The sequence below is a fragment of the Lepisma saccharinum genome, chromosome 8 (genome assembly GCF_977018435.1).
Source record: "Lepisma saccharinum chromosome 8, izLepSacc3.1, whole genome shotgun sequence".
NCBI lineage: Eukaryota > Metazoa > Arthropoda > Insecta > Zygentoma > Lepismatidae > Lepisma > Lepisma saccharinum.
The window spans coordinates 75,102,895-75,126,706 of NC_139236.1; the positions used below are offsets into that span (position 1 = coordinate 75,102,895).

The following is a 23,812-nucleotide window of genomic DNA, read 5'->3' on the forward strand; positions in this document are numbered from 1 at the left end:
TAATTAAAACACAGAGATTAATTAACACCATTAGAGAATGGTTTCATAATGCAGGATTAACCCTTAGTGAAAATAAATCCAAAATCATTTGCTTTAATAACAAACGCACAGATAGTTATCCCAATAATATTTTACAAATTTCTGACATCCCAGTGACAGATTCTCACAAATATTTAGGTGTACATTTTGATAGACGTTTTACATGGAATACACACATTTTATATTTATTAAACAAAGGTCAAAAGTTTTTAAACATAATTCGTAGCATGACAACAACAAAATGGGGAGGCCACCCAAAAATTTTACTTCTCTTTTATAGAAATTGCTTTCGCTCATTTTTCGACTATGCAGCTTTCAGCTACGGGGGAGCAAAATCCAATCTACTCGACAAAATAGATATATTACAAAGAAAAGCATTGAGAATTTGTCTAGGTCTTATGCAATCAAGCCCCAATGTAAGTGTTTATATGGAGAGTAAAGAGACTTCTTTGAGTCACAGGCGGATTCAATTAACAATAAAATTCCTCCTTAAATCATGGGAAAATCATCCTCATCCATTTAATAAATTGTTTGAAATACAAAAACAATGGGCTGAAGCCGATGTAATAAATCCTCATACCACCTCATATTTCCTTGTATACTGTCATTACTTATTTCCAGAACTTCGATCTAATACTTTCACTCTCTTACATCCTTTGATCTATCAACTAGATATTCCATTATATACTCAATGTTCAATCCACTTCAGAGATCTAGGTTTACATGCATTGTACAGAGAAAAATGGCCAATGCATGTAATGATTTACACCGATGGTTCTAAGAATAACAATAGTGTAGGATGTGCCTATTACATCCCAGAGAAAAACATTTATCAACAATTTAGATTACCTATAGATTCATCTATTTTTACTGCGGAAAGTTACGCCCTATACAAAGCCTTACAATATGGAATAGCGGAAGACTTTAAAAAAATTCTTCTCCTTACAGATTCGCTGAGTGTTCTTCAAGCATTATCTACATCCTATCCCAAATTATGTCACCAATCATATCTTATTATTTTAATTATTCAACAAATTCAACTTGCTTGCAAAAGAAACATTGACATACAATTCAGTTATGTCAAAGCACATGATATTAATGTAGGAAATGATAGAGTGGACATATACGCTAAACAGGCCAGAGATTTACAACTCATAAGTTTCAATAGGTTAATGTATACTGATTTATTACCACGAGTAAAAATCAAACTTATGGAACAATGGAATGAATGGTGCAAAGATCAATTTAAGTTTGTGGGCAACACATATAGATGGATTGCAGAATTTAAATCTAAAGTCCCTTGGTTTAATTCATACACACTCCCACGGCAAGTCATAGTTTTTATTAATAGATTAAGAACAGGACACGTACGTACACCAGCACATTTAGCAAAAATAAAAATTAAAACTCAAGAAAATTGTAAATGTGGCAATAATAATCCTGATGCTCAACATTTAATTCTAGAATGTCCAATCTATTCAGATCAACAAATCATACTCTACAAAGGTTTTCAACGTTTAAAAATTCCATTTCCAATATCACTATCATCCATTTTAACAGATTTATCCCCTTCATTAATATGGATGCTGTATGCATATTCTCGAAAATGTAGACTTGAAATATAAAGTGATTTTTAAGAAACAGCAAAATGGACAAAAAAAGTGAATTATTTATAATAATTGTTATATATTTGTGATTCCGATTAATTTGTGAGACTAACTGCCAACTTTAGAAGAAAACATTAAAAGAAATAAAAAAAAAACAATAACGATGTCCAAAGTCGACAAGATAATGCTGACAGGGACAAAAAAAAGAAGAAGAAGAAGAATTCTTTGAATATATTTTACTTGCATTTTTTAGACAAAATGATATAACATGGTAATGTATATTTCTAAGGTTTGATATAGATAGGAGTGTATTTGAAATTTGTTTGTACATTTTATGTAAATAAAATATATAATGGGCATAAACAGCCATATGCATTGCTGTAAGTCCAATAAATATATTGATGATGATCAAAACAAGACAAAAAGTTCGTAAATTTATTGCGGTTGGAAACTTTGACAAGCATCCTAATAACGATTTTTGTTCCGCCAAATATAGTGCACTTCGTAAAATAACTTGGTGACATGGCAAGGCAAGATAAGTGTGAACATTTTGTAGTAATATAACTTTCAATGAACTTAGAGATTTGTGTACATAATGATATTTTATAACATTGGTTATTTTCTAAAAATAATCATGTGAACAGCAAGGAAGTAGTGCAACTTAGTAATATTGCCTGACTTAGCCTTAGAAAAATAACATGCAGAGTTCTATGCGTGAAGGAAAGTCTCCGTTTACTCCGAGCTTGTTTTCAAAACACCAGCAAGGACAGCCTTTGAAAAGGGGTGAGAAACAGATTCTACTCAATATTTATGTAACGTTCTGTCAGTAGTATCCTGAGAAACCAGTAAATGAAGTGGTTAAGTTGGTATCCCAGTGCAGTGGTGTGTCAGTGTCTGCAGTTTTAAGGGTTATGAAAGAGAGAATGACCGGGAGAGTAACAATGTATGCGGCTGCATATTCGTCTGATGTTTTGAGAACGGGTTCTCACATTCAGAGGCTCTTATATAAAATGAATAGGTGCGGCGAACTATGAGTGTAACAGCAGATGATTGCGGTCATGGATCAGCTGACGCGGAGTGATACATCGAATCGGTGAGACAGTTTGTTTACAGAAGGTCTCAGGGATGGTGATTTAGACCTTAGAAACTAAATATGAGGCCTTTACACTTCCAATTATACAATTTTCGACAATGTACAAACAATAGTATGAACACACAAAACCACAATCAACTTTTCTCATGTCAAATATAGGAATATTTGTTCAAGAATTACAAGTTCAACATTAATGTAATCAACCTTTCCAATTAACTAGACTCAAAAATTCTTAAATGTCATACTTCACATACTACGCTTCACATATTTTGCACTAACGTGTAATTGTGTTTTGTATTACATAGAAGCACACAAATTTACATATAATTGATGTGGAAATGATAATTTTTAATTTGCGTAGACAATTACTATTCTTACTCTGAAATACATCATAAATCCAGGGACTTTATATATAGGGTGGCGCATATTGTATCTACCAATATAAGTTGATGTGGGATGCCAGAGCCCACCAAGGGCTGTAGAGCAAAAGAAGAAGAAGAAGAAGAATATAAGTTGATGAAACATTAAAATGCTGACCAAGGCAAACTTTTATAGTATAAAAATATACATAAAAACGTAATATTTCCACCCTCTAAAAGGGTCTTCTTCAGATGAAACTTCACAACATTTTTATCAATATTTTTATACTATAAAAGTTTGCCTTCGTCAGCATTTCTATGTTTTATTAACATGGAAACAAGGCTTAACAGTGTTGCAATATAAGTTGGCAACCCTGTCGGAATGCAGGTACGCATGCGAAGAAATTTCCCATGCTTAGGCAGCTGCAAGTCTCACACTGGAACGTTGGCCGGTTCAGACACAAATCGTGGCAATAGAGGCATTCATCCGAATGGGTCCCATTCAGGAGACGCAGGAGACACTGCGACGAAGGCCCAATGAGGGAGAAACTAACTGCGACATGTAGTAAGCATTCATAGAATATGAGACTTTAAAGTCCCGACAATAAAGGGGATATACCAAATAACCTGATGCATGAACAGCCAAGACATGTCTCTCCACTACTCAAGTGTCTTCTAAGATTTTTCGAGTGTGCTAATGCATTGTTATATGCAGAACATATGTAGGGCATCTCTCCGGTATCAATTCTTGAATGTTCTCCAAGAAGTTCCGTGTGAGTAAATGTTGTTGCATGTTGTACACACGTACGGTTTCTATTCACTGTGGAGTTTTGAATGTCTTTTAAGATTTTCTTTCCGTGAAAATGCTTTGTTACACACTGCACATACATAAGGCTTCACTTCAGGATGCATTCTTACATGTCCTTTTAAAAGCCTCAGGCGTGCAAATGATTTGTTACATGTTGTACACACATAGGGTTTCTCTCCAGTATGAATTCTTGTATGTCTTGTAAGATCGTCCTTCCGTGTAAATGCTTTGTTACACACTGTACATACATGGGGCTTCTCCCCAGTATGAATTCTTTCATGTTTTATAACATGGGCCTTCTGAGCAAATTGTTTGTTACATATTGTACACACATATGGTTTCTCTCCACTATGAACTCTTGTATGTCCTATTAGGTGTACCTTCACTGCAAATGCTTTATTACACACTGAACATACATAGGGCTTCTCTCCTGTATGAATTCTTTCATGTTCTCTGAGATTTTCCCTGTGAGCATATTGTTTGTTACACACTGTACACACATAGGGTTTCTCTCCACTATGTGTTCTTGCATGTACTCTAAGATCATCCTTGCGAGCAAATGATTTGTTACACCATGAACAAACATGGGGCTTCTCTCCACTATGAACTTTTTCATGTGATCTAAGATACTCCTTGCGAGCAAATGATCTGTTACACTTTGTACACACATGGAGTTCCTGTCCACTATGAATTGTTGAATGACTTCTAAGATTTCGTTGGTTTGCAAATGATTTGTTACATGTTGTACACACACAGAGATCCTCTCCACTATGAATTCTTGAATGTCTCCTAAGAGTTCCCTTGTCTGCAAATGATTTGTTACATGTGGTACACACATAGGGTTTCTCTCCAGTATGAATTCTTGAATGTATTATAAGAAGTTTCCTGTGAGCAAATGATTTGTTACACATTGTACATACACAGAGATCCTGTCCACTATGAATTCTTGAATGTCTTCTAAGAGCTTTCTTGTTTGCAAATGATTTGTTACATGTGGTACACACAAATGGCTTTTCAACACTATGATTTTCCGAAACAAAAGTAGTCTCCCTAAGATATGAATGTGTATCACTACCCATACATTCTTGCTGAAAGGTACTTCTAGACAATGTGTAATCCGATGATAACCTGGAAGGAGATATATATATGTTTAAAGACAATTTATGGCAGAATATTTCAGAAAAATGTACTAATACCTTACTCAGTTTTGAACTATTTCTTATGTAGTTTCTGAATGCAAATTACCAACTGGTAATTATAAAACATTTAAACAAGATTTCCAAATGCTGCAATAATGATGAAAAATTTATTTCCAGGTAAAAATACAATTTTGGAAACACTAAAAGTAACATCCAGTTCTCTACAATATCTGAAAGCAATAATGAATGTTAACCCAAAAGAAAATAAGTTTTTTCAAAAGGTTTTGACTGTTAGTATTTTACATAATTTAGTTTTTACCAATTCTTGTGTGTTCTAATAAGGACAGGGATCAATGAACATTCTTGCGTAGCATTTACAATACTCAGCGAAAGACATCTACCACCACCTGCCCCTTCCTTCTTTCTGTGCAATGGGAAGGAGTTTAGCTAAGGAATGTGAGTTCATACTTGGCTTGATCAAAGGCCAGCGTGCAATCAGTTGGTATTTGCTTTTTGCAATTTTGGTAACTTTTCAATGTGCATGTTACAATGACCCCTCGTCAGTGCTTGAATACCCGTAATTCGTTTTGATACACTCATGACAGATATCTGTCATAAAAGCAAAGAAGAAATGTTAGTTTCAAAAAAATTAAATTATTATGCTTACTTTGGTATAAGTCTTGATCAGGATAAACAATTTCACAGGCTAAACAATTTCAGTCAGTGTCAGAACACATTCAGGGTCATTCCATGCGATATCAACCAATGGGCTGAACTTTAACAGAAATTGTTAATTTCTGACACAGTGGCAAACTAAAGTTGACAAGAATATATTTTTTATAATTTTTGGACGACTTCCTTTCTTAGCTACCGGCATTCAAAAAAGCAAAAATAACAAATCTTTAACATTCTGAAATCCTGGCCCAGAAAGCTCAATTTCATGCCATGTCGTTCGGTTTCTATTGAGCTTTAATTTGAAATTCAACATGACTGTGGTATTTGAATTTTTTTATATATAAAAAAAAATGTCAAAATATAAGCAACAGCCCTTTCAATTCTTGTGAAAAAAAATTAAATGACGCGAATGGATTCAATTATATAAATTTTTTTATTGCATTGCAATGTTTGTGAAATCTGCTAAATTTGTTGACTTCTATATTAAAATCGTAACTATGTTTTGATTTGATTTGATTTTAAAATTGTGGGAGCGTCAGCACTTAGGCTATTTTGCTCCCATCACATTATACGGGGGCCAGCCCCTTATCATTACAAAGAACAACTCTAACGTTGCATAATTAAAAATCTTAAAATGTTCTGACTTCTGTTAAAAGCTGAGGCTGTAAACGGGCACTCAGCACACACAAAGACAAAAAAACAGGACAACACACACAAAATTATACTGGCCATGGGGCCAGTCGCCAGAGCCTCGTTAGTCTTCAGTCCAGGGTGTACTACGTGGAAGGTCACCCCTTACACCCCTAAATCGTAACTATCATAATCTGGGTGATTTATGTTGGAATCTTTATATTATTCCATTTTTTAATCTTTGGACTGCAAATAACATGAAAATGACTACAATTTAACACTTTTAATATGAGAGGAAAATTTAAAATCTCATGTTTGAGTTTACATTTTAAAATAGGAATGCAAATACAAGCTTTTCAATAAATATAAATACACACACACACTAGTGTGCTAAAATTAAGAATGACACTTGAATATGAACATAGTGCATGTATCTGCAGAAACAGCAGACCAGTCGTACTTCAGAAGATTCAGAAGCACTGCACAAAAATGGATAGAGACCACACAAACCAGAACAGTTGACAATCACACATATCCAGGAATGGTTACATAGCAGTACCTCATAGATTGGATATACAGCTCCGTTGGAGATTTACTGAAGAGACCCAATGGTCCTTAGTAGAGGATGTGATCACTTCTCATAGCTATGCAGTAAGTGCATACTGTGGACAAGGCCGTTCACGAGTTCAGGTGATAACTGAATCCATTCCTCTTTTAGCACCATCTTCAGCTGCTGAACATTTTCCGGTGGGCGTTACTTTGAGCTCAGGTAACAATAAAGTAGACATTCAACATGCATACAAGAACAAAAACTATTCAAAAGCTTGATCGATTGATTGAAATTAAAATTGTGGGTGTGCTCAGTACTTAGACAGTCACAATTTATGGGGCCAAGCACCTTACCATGCATAAAAATAAAACACAAATCTGAGAGTACAAAAATCTCCTTACCATGTTTAAAGCTGGGGATGTAAAAGGGCAATCAGCACATGTAAGGATAAGATACAGGGCAACACACACTCCTACATGGGAGTATGCTGGCCATGCCTCATTGACCTGCAAGACTGCAGTTACTGGGATGAAGTGAAATGGTCTTTTGGGACCCTTCTCAAAAGGTCACTCCTTACCCCAGATTCAAAAGCAAAAGATTTCCAGTGAAGAACATGAGCACCAGAGAGATGTATTCAAATCTGTGATTGTCTCTCATTTTAATACCCAGTAATCACACAATCAAAATACAAGGAATTTAACATTCTTCCAAGTTGCTATTATTTAGTGAAAATCAGAATAAACACGTACCTATTCATTACAGAAGTGTCTACATCCTATTAATCATGTTTCCAGTAGCATGACAAAAATCAGCTGAGATATTTCTAGGCAGCAATACTCAGTGGAAGAGCATGTGTTTATTGTTCGCACGTACTAAAAAATGGAGTCCATAAAGGCATGCTAGCGACAATTTACTGCACAGTTTGGGGTCTGTAAATTGCCTGCAAAGTCTTCCATTCAATATTTGGTGAAGATACTGCAAGCAACATGTGCAGACATGCATTGATGCTCATGGTGACCACTTCCAAGTTGCTGTGATGTCACCATGCTTCTTATACACCAAGGTATGTCCGTAGCAAATTTCATTACACTATGACCACTAGTTTGATTTTTATACGCGAAAATCAAGGGCCGAGAGCGAGTGAAACATGGGGATGATTATTCACTTCGTCTTTCACTTCATAATCTATATTTAAGGGTCCACTACCAGACAAATTAAAGTTATACGTAAACTACTGGTCTTCGAGGATATACCGCTTGTTTTGCCTGTGCGAACTATTAGACACTCAAGCAAATAGCACTTGCTGCAGCATTCTATTTTACATGTTACTGACTTTTCCCTGTACTGAACATTCATGAACAACACGATTTTATAATTTAATGTTTAAAAAATATCTGCATGGACAAAATTAATACCCAATGTAAGATTTATGTTTATCACTTTTTGCACAAGTTACGTACAGTCCAAATCTCGGATGCGTGACATTTTGGATATCCTGTAGCTACTAATTTGTTTTTGGCCACACGTGAGTTTATGTACGTGTCTTCCTAATGGCATAGCGGTAACCCTGTTTCCTTGTACTGGACGAGTACCTGGTTTGATCCTCAGTGAAGATATATTGCATAAAGATTTTGATTCCATTTTAAAACTTTATGCCCAATCCAGTTCAGACTATCTGAGAATAAAAGTAGCTTAAAACAAACTTTCACTTTCACAGACTTGTGCCATTGATGTCACAAAAAATGAAGCAAATGTTAATATTAAACTATTATATGTTTCAAGACAATTTAAAACTATACAATTCATCGTATGTATGCAGATCTACATGCATATATTGTCCGCATTTGATACTCAAGATCAGTATGCTACTACTACTACAAGAGTGATTTAGATCCCAAAGTAACTAACATTTCCAAGTACTGTTGGAAAATGGCCAGACATATATAAAAGAATGAACCTCCCTGATTGCATAAAATAACGATGTTGCTCCGTATTCAAGAGTTCCCAAGTTCAATGCACAATGAACACACAGTGGTTCAGGTCCCATTTTAAGCTGTAGGTCCAATCACAATTAGCATATCTGAGCATAAAGTGGACTTAAACAAATAAAATTTTACTGAAAGCTAGATTTTTTAATGATTTCTTTTTTTTTTTGCCATTTGTGCCCAATCTACTTCAGTTTCTGCCTTATTTTTAGGACACTGTGCACTTGGATAGTGTTTCTTTCTTTCTTCTTTTTTCTTGTTCATGTGCATGTTCACAAATTCAAACAATGAAAATTATATCATATTATCAGATTCTATTTACAACATATGTACAAGAGTACTCTAGTTGTGTGTTTACGTACTATGTAGATATATTTCATAAGCCTACTGAAATATGAAGTTAACACTTGGGGAAAAAACATTCATTCCAAAAAGCAAGTATGTTTTCAACTACTGCTTGTGTCTAGTTATGAATTCCATGTCGAAAGTTGTATTTTCAATTTAGACATGTTTTTTTACAGTAGAGAGATATATACGATAGCTATGAAACAAGAAAAATGCAGCTAAATAACGTATTTTCATTGATATGAAACACTTTGGGGGGAAAAGCCGAAAAAAACCAACCAAAAAAGTTGTTGGAAAATCTGTTTTTTTTTTAAAAATGCCAGTTTTTATTCTGACCACTTCCAACTCTTTAATTTTTCGTAATGACTTGACAACTTTTTTTCCCAGTGTGACAACAAACACAAAGAAATAATATCAAGTCTTGAAAATTAGCCCAAGATGCATCAGTGAATTCTAAGATTCAGGAACATAGATGGTTCTTTGAAATGTAGAATCTATGTAAAATACATCTAAACCTAATTAATGGAAACACAATGCTAAGGGAAGGGTAATTTGTTCTGAGCTGGCAGCACTGAACTGTCATGCATTGTGATGGGCATTTGTTATCACTAGGGAATGGATTTTAAGGTGCAAAATTATGGTTGGGAAAGGGAAAAGTAGTTTCTGAAAATGTTTTCAAAAAGGTGCAAGAAAAGGTGTTGAAAAAATGTCTTTATTCAGGTCTAAACCAGTTACATTAACGTTCTTTATTACACTGTAGCAAAAACATAATTAGTTACATAAAGTAACCAGTATTTAGTAATATGATCAAATACTGACCAATGCAAAATTTCTTGTATAAAAAATATACACTAAAAACGTAATGTATCCATCCACCCTCTAACAGGATCTTCTTCAGACAAAGATTCACAATAAATTGATGTATATACACTCACAGTACAGGGTCCATACACAAAGGTGCCAGTCCTTACCTGAGACATTTCCTGTCAGGAATTCCTGAGTGTGGAATCTCCTGATAGGTAATTGACACTCTACCCGACAGGTATATAGGGGCTGAAGAAGACCCTGTTAGAAGGTGGAAGCGTTACATTTTTAGTGCATATTTTTCATACAATAAATTTTGCCTTTGTCAGTACTTGAATGTATTATTAACATGGAAACAAGGCATAAGAATGTTACCAGTATTTAGGAAGTAAACGTGGAATTTACTGGGTTTCAATCAACTTGTACTGTATTATGCTCAACATTTCTATGTTTTTGAATGTAAGTCACTGACGCTTTGAGTTATTATCTTGCTACATTATAATTGGAATTATTGGGACGGCAATGCTTATACTATACCATCTTATAGCTCTCATTATGCTCTACAAAATGTGAGTATAGGATTTTACATAGCTACTCAAGAAGTGAAAATCTTTTATTTTACTGTCAAATTTTTTAACAAAACGTGAAAGACAAGGAAGAAAAAAGGTGCTGAAGCATCAAAGAAGGGGTAAAAAGGGGATAAATGTGCTTATCTCACAAAAAGGTCCAAAAAGATGTAACAAAATGTGTTGATTTTACTTGATTTCATGTCCAAAAATAAAGGGTGTCCCAAAAGTAATGCAGGATTTAAATTTACAAAATGAACCTTTATTTATACATGAATTGGCAAAGTTGTGACATACTTTGAAAGAGTAAACACTCCGATTAATTATGGGAAAAAATATCTGGCAAATGTCCTCCACGTCTCATATGACACTCACACAATCTTTTGACAAAAGTTGCAATCACATTTTCACAAACTTGTGGCTCAATTTCTTCTTTAAGTTCATGAATGGTTGGTATGCGTTTGCTGTAAACCTTGGACTACAAATCCCCAGAGATAAAAGTCACACGGTGTAAAATCGCATGACCTTGGTGGCCAATTGTGATCACTCTTGCGCAAAATCAGCTGCCCATGAAATTTTTGCTGTAACAACTCAATGGTTTCGTGTTCCGCATGACACGTGGTGACATCCTGCTGGAAGAACATTTCATCAACATCAAAGCCAAAGTCCATGGCTTCCACCTGCAACCACAAAAAAGCTGATATCATCTCGCAATAACGTACACTCGTTTTTGAAGTACGGCCCAATAATTCCACCACACCACACAGACACTCATTGGGAATAGATCGGCTTTTCTTCAATCACACGAGGGTTTTCCGTGCCCCAAATGCGACAGTTCTGCTTGTTTACATACCCATCCAGATGAAAATGCACCTCGTCACTGAAGATGATTTTATTAGCAAAATCACCATCCACTTGCAGATAGTCCAGGACCCAATAATCCGCTGCATGTTGCTCCTCGAAATGTCTAACTCAAGAGACCTGCAGCAAATTGACGTTCTCGAACACTCAGCGACAGTAGCACTCACAGCAGTAATGTTTTCGGCTGGTACGAGGATGGCCACTTCTTTTGTCATCCATCACATTCATTTGTTCAAACTTTTGAACCACTCTTTTCACAGTAGTTCCGTTTGGTGCATTTTCCTGCCCAAACATACCACGTATTTTGTGCACGGTTTCAGCACAACACACTTTGTATTTGTATCTGCATCGTGTATTTCTCCATCACGACTAACTCACTACTGAACGGAATGTGCTTACAACATGTGCTTCAGACAGCGTTGCCAACCCAAAGGGAAATAAATGGCACGCAATTTAAATCCTGCGTTACTTTTGGGACACATTTTACATATTTCAAACAATCGGTATGAAAACAGCTATATTTTTGGAAAGAATCTGCACATTAAAATCCGTTCCCTAGTTATTACATGTTTCCCTATTGTATGCAGTGCCTGAATCAGTGCACTACAAACTTTCATGTGCAATGTTCTAAACCTGTAAAATGGGAGAACTATTCGATATCCAAAGATGGGAGATTGTTGGAGCACGTTTAGCTGGTGCATCAGTAACCAAGGCTGCCACTTTATCTGGTGTAGCAAGGGGGACACTGTCCAAGGTTGTGGCAGCGTACCTACATCATGGCAATACAACAACAGCAGACGAATAGTGGCCCCTAGATAAAAGGGATAGTTGAGCACTAAAAAGGATTGTCACAAAAAACGAAGAACTCAATGAACATCTGCCAGATCTTGTTTCCGCAAAACAGTCCAATGGGCTTCATAAACTCAACATTAGGGGTAGGGCTGTAATTCCTAAACCTCTGATTATCGACACCTATGCCAGTGGATGAAAAAAAGTTAGTAAACAAGCACAAAACATAGACCTGTGGTGACTGGAAAAAGGCAATATGGTCAGATGAGTCGTCTTTCACATGGTTTCCGACAACGAGGCACGTGTTTGTGTGGTGAATGCCTAAAGAGACCTATTTTCCAGACTGCCTGCCTCCTACTGTCACACATGGAGGCAGGGCAGATGTGTGATAGTTTGGGCAGGTATCTCCTGGTATTGTGTTGACCCCATCATCTGAGTCACTTCTCTATGATGTAGATTTTAAAATAGTTTTAAATAAATCTTAGCGGAAATGCAGCTTTCCACAGAGTTAGTTAAATTGTAGGTCCTTAGTCTACATAATAATAGGGAAATGTTTGGTGTCTTTTTCAAGGCTATATTACATGCATATAGTCTAAGGAAGGTGACTAACTTTCGAGTTACAACTTTTACAACTTAGAGGATTAGTCTCATATTGCCATTCAGAAAATATGGCCACCACTTGTGTACTGCAAAGGACAACTTTTATATGCTCGTAATCGTTTGAGTTTTTCACCCTTGAGAATGCTAATGGTAATATTCACCAGCTATTTGAACCTGCCTGCTTCAAAGTACTCATCTCCATTTTGCACACACCGCTCCCAGCGCTTATTTCAGCCCTGGAATGAGTGCTGGAACTCCAGTTTTAGTTGGTCTCTACGTCCTGTAGTGAATTATCCTTGATCTCTTCTATTGTCTGAATCTGTGACCTTTGAAGGTTGATTTCAACTTTGGAAGAGGAGGAAGTCTGCTAGTGCCAAAGCAAGGGAGTAGGCCGGTTGTGGGACAACAGGTGTCTGATGCTTAGCCAAAAATTCCGACAACGAGTGAAGAATGAGCACATACATTATCGCGATGATCCATCCAGGACTTCTGCCACATCTGTGACCTATTGTGCCTTCTCTCGTAATCGTTGCATGACGTTAACGTAGAATGCTGCAACTTCACGTACAGTGAGATGTTGGTTTGCACATATGACATCCCACACCCTTTCCATGATCAATGTCACTAGAGGTGGATGGACATCCAGAATTTGATGGATGTTCAACCTGATCTGAAACATCTGTATCATTTGTAACACTGTGTTCTGGTGCCACCTTGTAATCAAGAAGTCCCAGGTTCAATACCGGGTGGAGGCACACAGTGGTTCGGATCCCACTTTAAACTTTAGGTCCAGCCCCCATTAGTCTTTCTGTGCATAGAGTGGACTTAAAAACACAAAAAGAACACTGTGTTCGACTGAAGCATACCTTGTCATAGGCTTTATGTGATAAGTATGTCTCCTTGAAAGTTTTCTGCAATTTCACACAGTATTTCCCACACACTCCGTGCTCTTCCAGTTCTTTCCTTCATGGTAGGGTAACTGAAATTCGCCACAGGCACTCAACACGATCTACTGCGTTAGTGCAGTTAGCAACAGCTTTGAAACTGGGCCAAGTTAATAACCAAGAACACCACTAGGCACCACCACTGTTGGTTCTCTTCAGCAAATTCACATACAACCTTCACACACACAAAAAAAATTATTTCTATTTGAACAGGCCTTGTATAATCTTTAACAACTGCAGGTGCCTGGACATCAACTTCTGTTCCATCCTTTTGTGTATGCTGGATTGTTAGAGTTTCATTGGCATGGTAGTTATATACCAGATGAACACAACAATTATCTTACCATTTGAAGTGGCAATTCCTTGATCTGATATTCGGAAATCAAAGTCACCCCTTTGTAACACTCTGCCATTTGGAAGTCCAACATGATTAGGACACACCATTCCACATCCATTCACACCCTGTGCATCCATATATTCAAGGAACTCCAGAGATGTAAAATAATTGTCAATCATGACTACAATTTTTATGAGACAAAGACAAGGTCAGTTTCTACACTAATATTCAACTTTTCTTATCCATGTCAATGTCAACTTCACCCAGATATATTTAAAATTCACTATAATTTGAATCCAAGCTTGACAACTTTCATCAATGCTCTGAAATTTATCAGGTAACCTAATTTTTTGAATATTCAGATTACAAGCCGTAATCAGTAGACATGGTCAGAACTTGTTTGAATCTTCCATAGAACATTGTCTGAGATACAGCTGGTACTGTGATGGCCAAATCAGTACACTAGTAGTGATAGTAGTGAACACGATGATAACCAAACAGGAATTCAAGACCGAGGAAACCATATAGCTCTTCTTCTGTGATTGGTAATATCCTCTTCTGTTTTTGCTGGATGTATAAGTTAGTTTCAAAGATTACACCACGAACCATGGTTTCACCTAGTACTGTCAGAAATGTATATGTTGGACAGGACTTTCCTGCAAAGAACTGCTGAACTGTATCCTTTTGCAAAGTAAAGATAGGCTTTATTGTAAACCATTCAAGTTTTCTGAAATTTCCATTCACTAATGAATTTCCAGACGATTCATCTGCAGACTCACTGTCAGAATCTTTGGAGGATCCTCTGCCACTCTTATGTTGCTGTCCTGCATTACTACTGCTGACATCATAATCATTACTATTGGCCTTACATTCCTTGCCACTATCCTCAAATAGTGAATCTACATCAGAGATATTTTCTGCCAGCAATCCCTCAATATCATGCCTGTCAGAACTGCAAAGGCCGTGATGATATTTTGCTCATAAAATGCTTTTCCAAACATAATTGCAGAAAAAATAATAATAAATAAATAAATCTATAACCATATTTATAAGAGTAAAGACTACAATATAAAAAATCCTGGGGTACCTACAGTTATTCCAACACATAATTTTCATCAAAAAATGACAACGGCATCCTTACTGATGCCCAGGTCCAAGAAATTGTTTACTGGTCTCTTGTATATATGTACAGCACCTCCTGGCATCTGTGAATAGTAGACACTACAATTGACAGGGACGCACAAGTGCAGCTGGGTCAGACACCAACTGCGACATGCAACAAGCATTCATAGGATATGGGACTTTAAAGCCCCGACAGGCAATAAAGAGGATATACCAACTCTCTAAATGACCTGCTGCATGAACACACAAAAGGTGTCTCTCTACTGTGAGTTCTCGAGTATCTTCCAAGATTTTTCGAGTGTGCTAATGCAATGTTATATGCAGAACATATCAATTCTTGAATGTCCTCCAAGAAGTTCCATGTGAGTAAATGTTTGTTGCATGTTGTACACACATAGGGTTTCTACCCACTGTGGAGTTTTGAATGTCTTTTAAGATTTTCTTTCCGTGAAAATGCTTTGTTACACACCTCACACACATAAGGCTTCTCTCCAGTATGCATTCTTACATGTCCTTTTAAAAGCCTCAGGCGTGCAAATGATTTGTTACATGTTGTACACACATAGGGTTTCTCTCCAGTATGAATTCTTGTATGTCTTGCTAGATCGTCCTTCCGTGTAAATGCTTTGTTACACACTGAACATACATGGGGCTTCTCCCCAGTATGAATTCTTTCATGTTTTATAACATGGGCCTTCTGAGCAAATTGTTTGTTACATATTGTACACACATACGGTTTCTCTCCGCTATGAACTCTTGTATGTCCTATTAGGTGTACCTTCACTGCAAATGCTTTGTTACACACTGAACATACATAGGGCTTCTCTCCTGTATGCATTCTTTCATGTTCTCTGAGATGTTCCCTGTGAGCATATTGTTTGTTACATATTGTACACACATAGGGTTTCTCTCCACTATGTGTTCTTGAATGAACCCTAAGATCATCCTTGCGAGTAAATGATTTGTTACACCATGAACAAACATGCGGCTTCTCTCCACTATGAACTTTTTCATGAGATCTAAGATACTCCTTGCGAGCAAATGATCTGTTACACTTTGAACACACATGGAGTTCCTGTCCACTATGAATTGTTGAATGACTTCTAAGATTTCGTTGGTTTGCAAATGATTTGTTACACGTTGTACACACACAGAGATCCTGTCCACTATGAATTCTTGAATGTCTCCTAAGAGTTCCCTTGTCTGCAAATGATTTGTTACATGTGGTACACACATAGGGTTTCTCTCCTGTATGAATTCTTGAATGTATTATAAGAAGTTTCCTGTGAGCAAATGATTTGTTACACGTTGTACATACACAGAGATCCTGTCCACTATGAATTCTTGAATGTCTTTTAAGAGCTTTCTTGTTTGCAAATGATTTCTTGCATGTGGAACACACAAATGGCTTTTCAACACTATGATTTTCCGAAACAAAAGTAGTGTCTCTAAGATATGAATGTGTATCACTACCCATACATTCTTGCTGCAATGTACTTCTAGACAATGAGCATCCAGATGATAACCTGGAAGGAGATATATATATGTTTAAAGACAATTTATGACAGAATATTTTAGAAAAATGTACTAGCCTAGTACCTTACTCATTTTTGAACTATTTCTTAAAAGTTTCTGAATGCAACCAACTGGTAATTATAAAACAATTAACTGAGATTTCCAAATGTTGCAATAATGAATTATGAAAAATTTATTTCCAAGTAAAAATACAATTTGAGAAATACTGTAAGTAACTTCCAGTTCTCTAGAATATCTGATAGCAATAATGCATGTTATCACAAAAGAAAAGGGCATTGATTGTTAGTATGTTATAATTCTAAGTTTTTACTTATGTTCATGCGTTCTAATAAGAACAGGGGTCAATTTACATTCTTGTGTAGCATTTAGAATACCCAGCTAATGACATCAAACATCATATTTTCTGATTACATGGCCCTTATTTTGCTCCACTTGGCTAGGGTTTTTCAGAAATCACAAGAAACCAATGCAAGTTTCCACTATAGTTCAGTATGAAGCAAATAATTAAAATAAATTATATCTGATAGTTTGATATAACAATGAATCAGTGTTCACTTTCAAATCCAAGAGTGAAGGATTTCTGTTTGTAACAGTTGTATTTTTATGGCATGTGATCCTTCAGGATTATGATATGAGTGGTACTTGTTACCTGTGTTGTCTGGTAAAGCACTGCTGCACAGTTGAGGATCCCACCTTATGCACAGTTAGGCTCAGAGGGACTGGACCTACAGTTTAAAGTGAGATCCGAATGTGGCTCCACCGGGTATCGAATATTGGGACCCCTTGATTACAGGGCAATAACGGTACTTTCTGTTCAATGGGAAGGAGTCTAGTTAAGGAATGTGTGTTCATCCTTGGTTTGGTCAAAGGCCAGGGTGCACTCAGTTGGTATTTGCTTTTTGGAATTTTGGTAACTTTTCAATGTGCATGTGTTACAATGACCCCTCGTAAGTGCTTGAATAGCCGTAATCAGTTTTCATACACTCGTAACAGATATTTGTCATAAAAGCAAAGAAGAAATGTTACAGTTTCACAAAAAATACTTATTCTGACTACAAGTCTTGATCATGATAATCAATTTTAGCAGGCTCGATGGCAGAACACGTTCAGGGTCATTCTGTGCCTAATCAACCAATGGCCTGAACTTTAACAGAAATTGTTAATTTCTGACACAGTGGTAAACTAAAGTTGACAAGACTATAATTATTTTTATTTTTGGTCCAATTACTCTTTTAGCTACCGGCTTTTGAAAAAGCAAAATAAAACAAATCTTTAACATTTTGTAATCTTGAAACAACTGTAGACTAAAAACTATTTGGACCAGAAAGCTCAAGTTTATGCCACGTTGTTCTGTTTCTATTGATTTTTTTCAAAAACTAAAAAAAATATGTCAAAATATAAGCAACAGCCCTTTCAGATTTTCTGAAAAAGAAATAAGTCAAAGACGCGAATGGATTCCAGTATGTAAATTTTTATTGCATTGCAATGTATGGGTAATCTGCTAAATTAGTAGACTTCTATATTAAAATCGTAACTATCATAATCTGAGTGGTTTATGTTGGAATCTTTATATTATTCCATTTTATAATCATTGGACCGCAAATAACATGAAAATGACTACAATTTAACACTTTTAATATGAGATAAAGAAATTGAAAATCCCATGTTTGAGTTTACATTTTAAAATAGGGTTTCAAATACAAGATTTTAATACATATAAATACACACACACACAGGTGTGCTAAAATTAAAAATGACACTGGAATATACCCATAGTGCATGTATGCGCGGAATCAGCAGACCAGTCGTACATCAGAAGATTCAGAAGCAGTGCACAAAAATGGATAGAGATCACACAAAGCAGAACAGTTGACAATCACACATATCCAGGAATGGTTACAGAGCAGTACTTCATAGACTGGAGATACAGCTCCGTTGGAGATATACTGAAGGGGCCCAATGGTCCTTAGTAGAGGATGTGATCACCTCTCATAGCTATGCAAGAAGCGCATACTGTCGACAAGACTGTTCATGAGTTCAGGTGATAACAGAATCCATTCCTCTTTCAGCACCATCTTGCACTGCTGAACATTTTCCGGTGGGCGTTACTTTGAGCTCAGGTAACAACAAAGTTGACATTGAACATGCATACAAGAACAAAAAATATTCAAAAGGTTGATTGATTGATTGAAACTAAAATTATGGTGTGTCGGCACTTGGGCTGTGTAATAATTTGAGGCCAAGCACCTTACCACACATAAAAATAAAACCTGTAGTGAGCGAGTAAAAAATCTCCTTACCCATGTTTAAAGCGGAAGCTATAACAGGGCAATCAGCACATGTAAGGATACGATACAGGGCAACACACACTCCTACATGGTAATATGCTGTCCATGCTTCATTGACCTGCAAGACTGCAGTTACTGGGATGAAGTGAAATTTTCTTCTCGGTCCCAAAGGTCACTCCTTACCCCAGATTCGAAAGCAAAAGCTTTCTGGTGAAGAACATATGCAGCAGAGAGATGCATTCCAATCTGTGACTTTGTCTAATTTTAATACCTAGCAATCATACAATCAAATAACAAGGAATTTAACATCCTTCCAAGTTGCCAGTATTGAGTTAAAATCAGAATACATCCATTTGGTACAGTTGTATCCACATCCTATCAATCATGTTTCCAGTAACATGGCAAAAATCAGCTGAAGTATTTCTGGGCAGCATATATCAAAAATCAAATTCGTATGAATCTTATAACACTTTGCCTAGCAGTCCTATTAACTTCTGGATCGGTTTTGTTTATTTTTTTTGTAATGAGTTGATAACGTTTTCCCAGCATGAACATAAACACAAAGAAATAATATCAAGTCATGCAAAATTAGCCCAAGATTCATCAGTTCATTCGGAGATTCAGGAGCATAGATGGTTCTTTGAAATGTAGAATCTATGTAAAATACATCTAAACATACAGAGGAGTGGACAGATTAATGGAAACACAATGCTAAATGAAGGGTAATTCATTCTGAGCTGGAAGCACTGAACCGTCATGCATTATGATGGGCATTTGTTATCACCATTTTTGCCTATTGCATGTAGTGCCTGAATCAGTGCAATACAAACTTTCGTGCACAACAGTTCCGAAATGAAGCTGTAAAATGGGAGACATATTGGATTTGGAAAGTGGCAGATTTTTGGAGAACATTTAGCTGGTGCACCAGTAACAAAGACTGCCACTTTATTTGGTGTAGCAAAGGGAAAACTGTCCAAGGTTGTGGCAGCATACCTACATCATGGCAACACAACAACAGCGGATGAATAGTGGTCAAAGGCCAACCCTAGGTAACAGGGATAGTCGAGCATTAAAGAGGATTGTTGCAAAGAAGCAAAGAACTAAATGAACATCTGCCAGAATTTGTTTCCAGGAAAACAGTCAAAGGGGAGCTTCATAAACTCAACATTAGGGGTACGACTGCAATTCCTAAACCTCTGATTATCATCACCAATGTCAGTGGATGAAAAAAGTTGCTGTACGAGCACAAAACATATACCTGTCGTGACTGGAAAAAGGCAATATGGCCAGATGAGTCGTGTTTCTCATTGTTTCTAACAATGAGGCATGCGTTTGTGTGGTGAACACCTAAGGAGACCTACTTTCCGAACTGCCTGCATCCTATAGATCAACCACAAGGAAAATAACCTTTGGTCAAAAGCATTCATGCATCTTCCATGCCATCCTCGGGCTATCAGTGCAGTGTTGCGAGGTCAGCCTTGAAAAAATGGGAGTTTGTTCCTTGGGTAAACCAGAATATCTACTAAAAAAGTGATCTAATAGTAGCGGATGAATGATGTTCTTGAGGAGGGAGGGATGGGCATGCGCAATGGGGGGCAATTGCCCCCGATTTTGGATGGCTGGAGATATTTTCCAACGTGGGGCAAGCAAGGTATTTTTTCCAGGGCGTAAAAGAGGCATATTACCCCGTAATAGTGCCCTCTCAAAAAACACCACTTGAGTTTGAAACTATCACGTTCCTGCATCCCCATTATAATAATTTATGTAAATTACTGTGACTAAAATCAACTTATATGTCTGAAATAATATATACTTTTAGGTTAACATTCATTTTCCGAAAGGGGAGGGGGGGCAGGTGGTGGCAATCGTCATCGTACTTACCCATAGAGGCACAAAAGCGATGTAAAATAACCAGAATAGAAATAGATTTTGGGTTGGGCTAAAATACAACCATCCAAAAATAGTAATAAAATAATAATAATTATTATTATGTCCTAGCACAATTGCGTAGCATTTGGCTTAATTTTACAGTTCGCACAGCACTCTTCATGGCTGAGTGGAGTTTCTATGTGCTCCGCTCTACCTGCATGCCCGAATAAGACGAGAGGCATTGATGGTTTCATAGGAACAGTTTATTTAGGAAATCTCTCAAGAAATCAATGGCCTTGCAGCACTGACTTGGACAGCGCTAAAGGCTCCTGGCCCCTGTCGTCCCCCACACCTTCGAGCACGGTGCAGTTTTGCACAAGTGTTTTTACTTGTGGTTCCACTATACTCTCAGACATGGAGGCAGATCTGTGATGGTTTGGGAACTATATCCTGGTATTTTGTTGGCCTCATCATTGAGTCCTTTTTCTATGATATAGTTTTTCAAATTGTTTTACAAAAATTTTAGTGGAAATGCAATTTCCACAGTAGTAGTTAAATTGTAGGTCCTTAGTCTATATAATAATAGGGAAATATTTATGTCTATTCCAAGGCTATCTTGCATGCATAGAGTCTAAAGAAACAGGGTTGGCATTTTGCATGGGTTTTTTCAGTTTGTGGGTTTTTCAGACAAAATAAAAAAAAACTTGCAAAAGTGATTTTTTTTCTGAGGTTATGTATATAAATACACTGCTGAAATGGTTAAGAATGGAGGAAATCAACTAATAAAGTATATACACAAATTGTTATCTGATATATGGGAACATGAACAGATGCTCGATCAATGGAGTATGGCAATAATCTGCCCTATACATAAAAAGAACGATAAAACCTGCTGTGAGAACTATAGAGGTATAGCCCTACTGAGCGTAATATACAAAGTGCTTGCAAAGATCCTAGCAGAAAGATTGTCACCACTGACTGAGGGAATAATAGGGGATTATCAGTGTGGTTTTAGACCAAACAGATCCACTACGGATCAAATCTTTATGGTCAGGCAGATAATGGAGAAATGTTATGAATATAACATTAATATTCATCAGTTATTTATAGACTTTAAGCAGGCATATGACAGTATCATACGAGGAAAATTGTATGAGGCAATGAAGGAGCTAGGGATCCCAAGCAAGCTAATAAGATTAACCAGAATGACGCTTAGGGGTACTAAATGCAAGGTGAAGATTGAAGGAGAGCTCACAAGGGAATTTGCAGTGAACCAAGGTTTGAGACAAGGAGATGTGTTATCTACGATATTATTCAATATAGCTTTAGAAAAGATCATGAGAAGAGTGGGTCAAGGGTGTAACCCAGGAAGAACTCTCTTCAACAGAGTGAACCAAAATCTAGCATATGCTGATGACACTGATATGATGGCATGAAGATTGCAAGAAGTGAAGTAAGGACTGGAAAGATTGGAGAACACAGCTAGTGAGATGGGACTCCAAATAAACCAACCCAAGACTAAATACATGTTCTCAGCGCGAAATATGGGATTCAGGGAAGGCCAACATACGTATACAACTTAATGGAGGCACCTATGAAAAATGCAAAAGTTTTAAATATCTTGGAACATTAGTTACCGTGGATAATAATACTAAGGAGGAAATAAAAGCAAGAATTGCAGCTGGTAATCGAAGCTATTTCTCACTGTTAAGAGTTTTCAAATCTCGCAGCCTGAGTAGAAATTTGAAAATCAAAGTATATCAGCTAGTCGTAAAGTCAGTGGTGACATATGGAGCAGAGACATGGACTTTGGTGCAAGCAGATGAAGAACTTTTGCGAAGATGGGAAACAAGGATACTGAGGAAAATATATGGGCCAGTAAATGAGAATGGACAATGGCGAATAAGGAGAAACGATGAAATTAGAGCACTCTAAAAAAAACAGATATAGTTTCTGATATAAGAAGCATGAGACTGAGGTGGCTAGGACATGTGGAAAGAATGCCTGAAGACAGAGCGGTTAAAAAGGTCTATAAAGGGACACCAGGAGGGAGAAGATTAAGAGGAAAGCCAAGGAAAAGATGGTTGGAGGACGTTGAGGAGGACCTTAGGAGGATGGGCTATCATTGTGAGAGAGGCCAAGGCCCTTTAGGGGCTGTAGCAGCCAAGGAGTAAGTAAGTAAGTATGTATATAAATATATATTTTAAAAATGAAATAAATTTTTCCCTGATAGTAATTTATTGGAACATTCATTTTGTATTGTTTTATTTCAATGAATCAAAAACTATTTAATATTTTCTGTTAACAGTTAAGAATTGACAATCAAAATCTCTATCATCTTGTAGATTATTAAATGAAATAAACAACGTTAAAATGTATAAAGCTTCATACTCACTCACGTAAGTAGTGTTAAATTTAACTACACAATCTAACGTTGTTTATTTCAATCAAAATCTCACACCTTTGAAATGATTAAAGGGAGGAGTTACAGTTACGCACCAATTGTGCATTTATTTCAATATCGCCCGAATGGGCAATCCTACTAAAAAAAAACTAGGTGTAGCCAGGTATGAATTTATCTCCATGTTGCAAGTGGAAGAGGTTTTTTTTATGTTGATTATTAAGCTGGACACGATGTTTGAAAAATATGATGAATAAGAATTTTCGGAATCCCATGTATTCCTTCTGGGGAATCAACTTCAACATCAAGTTACGGCTCATCAAATGATTTTGACTTTTCCGCTGGTCAAATGCACCTTCAAACTGCCCTCTTCCTGTTGATATCTCTTTCGATTCCATCGGAAGTTTGATATTCCAAAGAGAACAAATCAAATAATACTCCCATAAGCCCAATGCATTTCTCCCT

At 36.7% G+C, this 23,812-nt stretch overlaps 1 protein-coding gene across 7 annotated transcripts in view; it reads right to left on the minus strand.

Annotated features, from left to right (window-relative positions):
- The window catches only part of LOC145991146 (uncharacterized), a 150,591-nt gene that overhangs the window by 99,718 nt on the left and 27,061 nt on the right, over nucleotides 1-23,812 (minus strand). For 2 of the 7 annotated variants that reach the window (XM_083126940.1, XM_083126942.1), the window contains exon 3: nucleotides 14,710-16,779. The exons of 4 other annotated variants lie outside the window; for them this stretch is intronic. In XM_083126940.1, coding sequence (XP_082983066.1) covers nucleotides 15,657-16,779 — 1,123 coding nt within the window. In that variant the 3' untranslated portion in view covers nucleotides 14,710-15,656. Of the gene's footprint in view, nucleotides 1-3,722; nucleotides 5,035-14,709; nucleotides 16,780-23,812 lie in introns of those variants that run through there. One more of the 7 variants, XM_083126941.1, reaches the window with a different exon arrangement.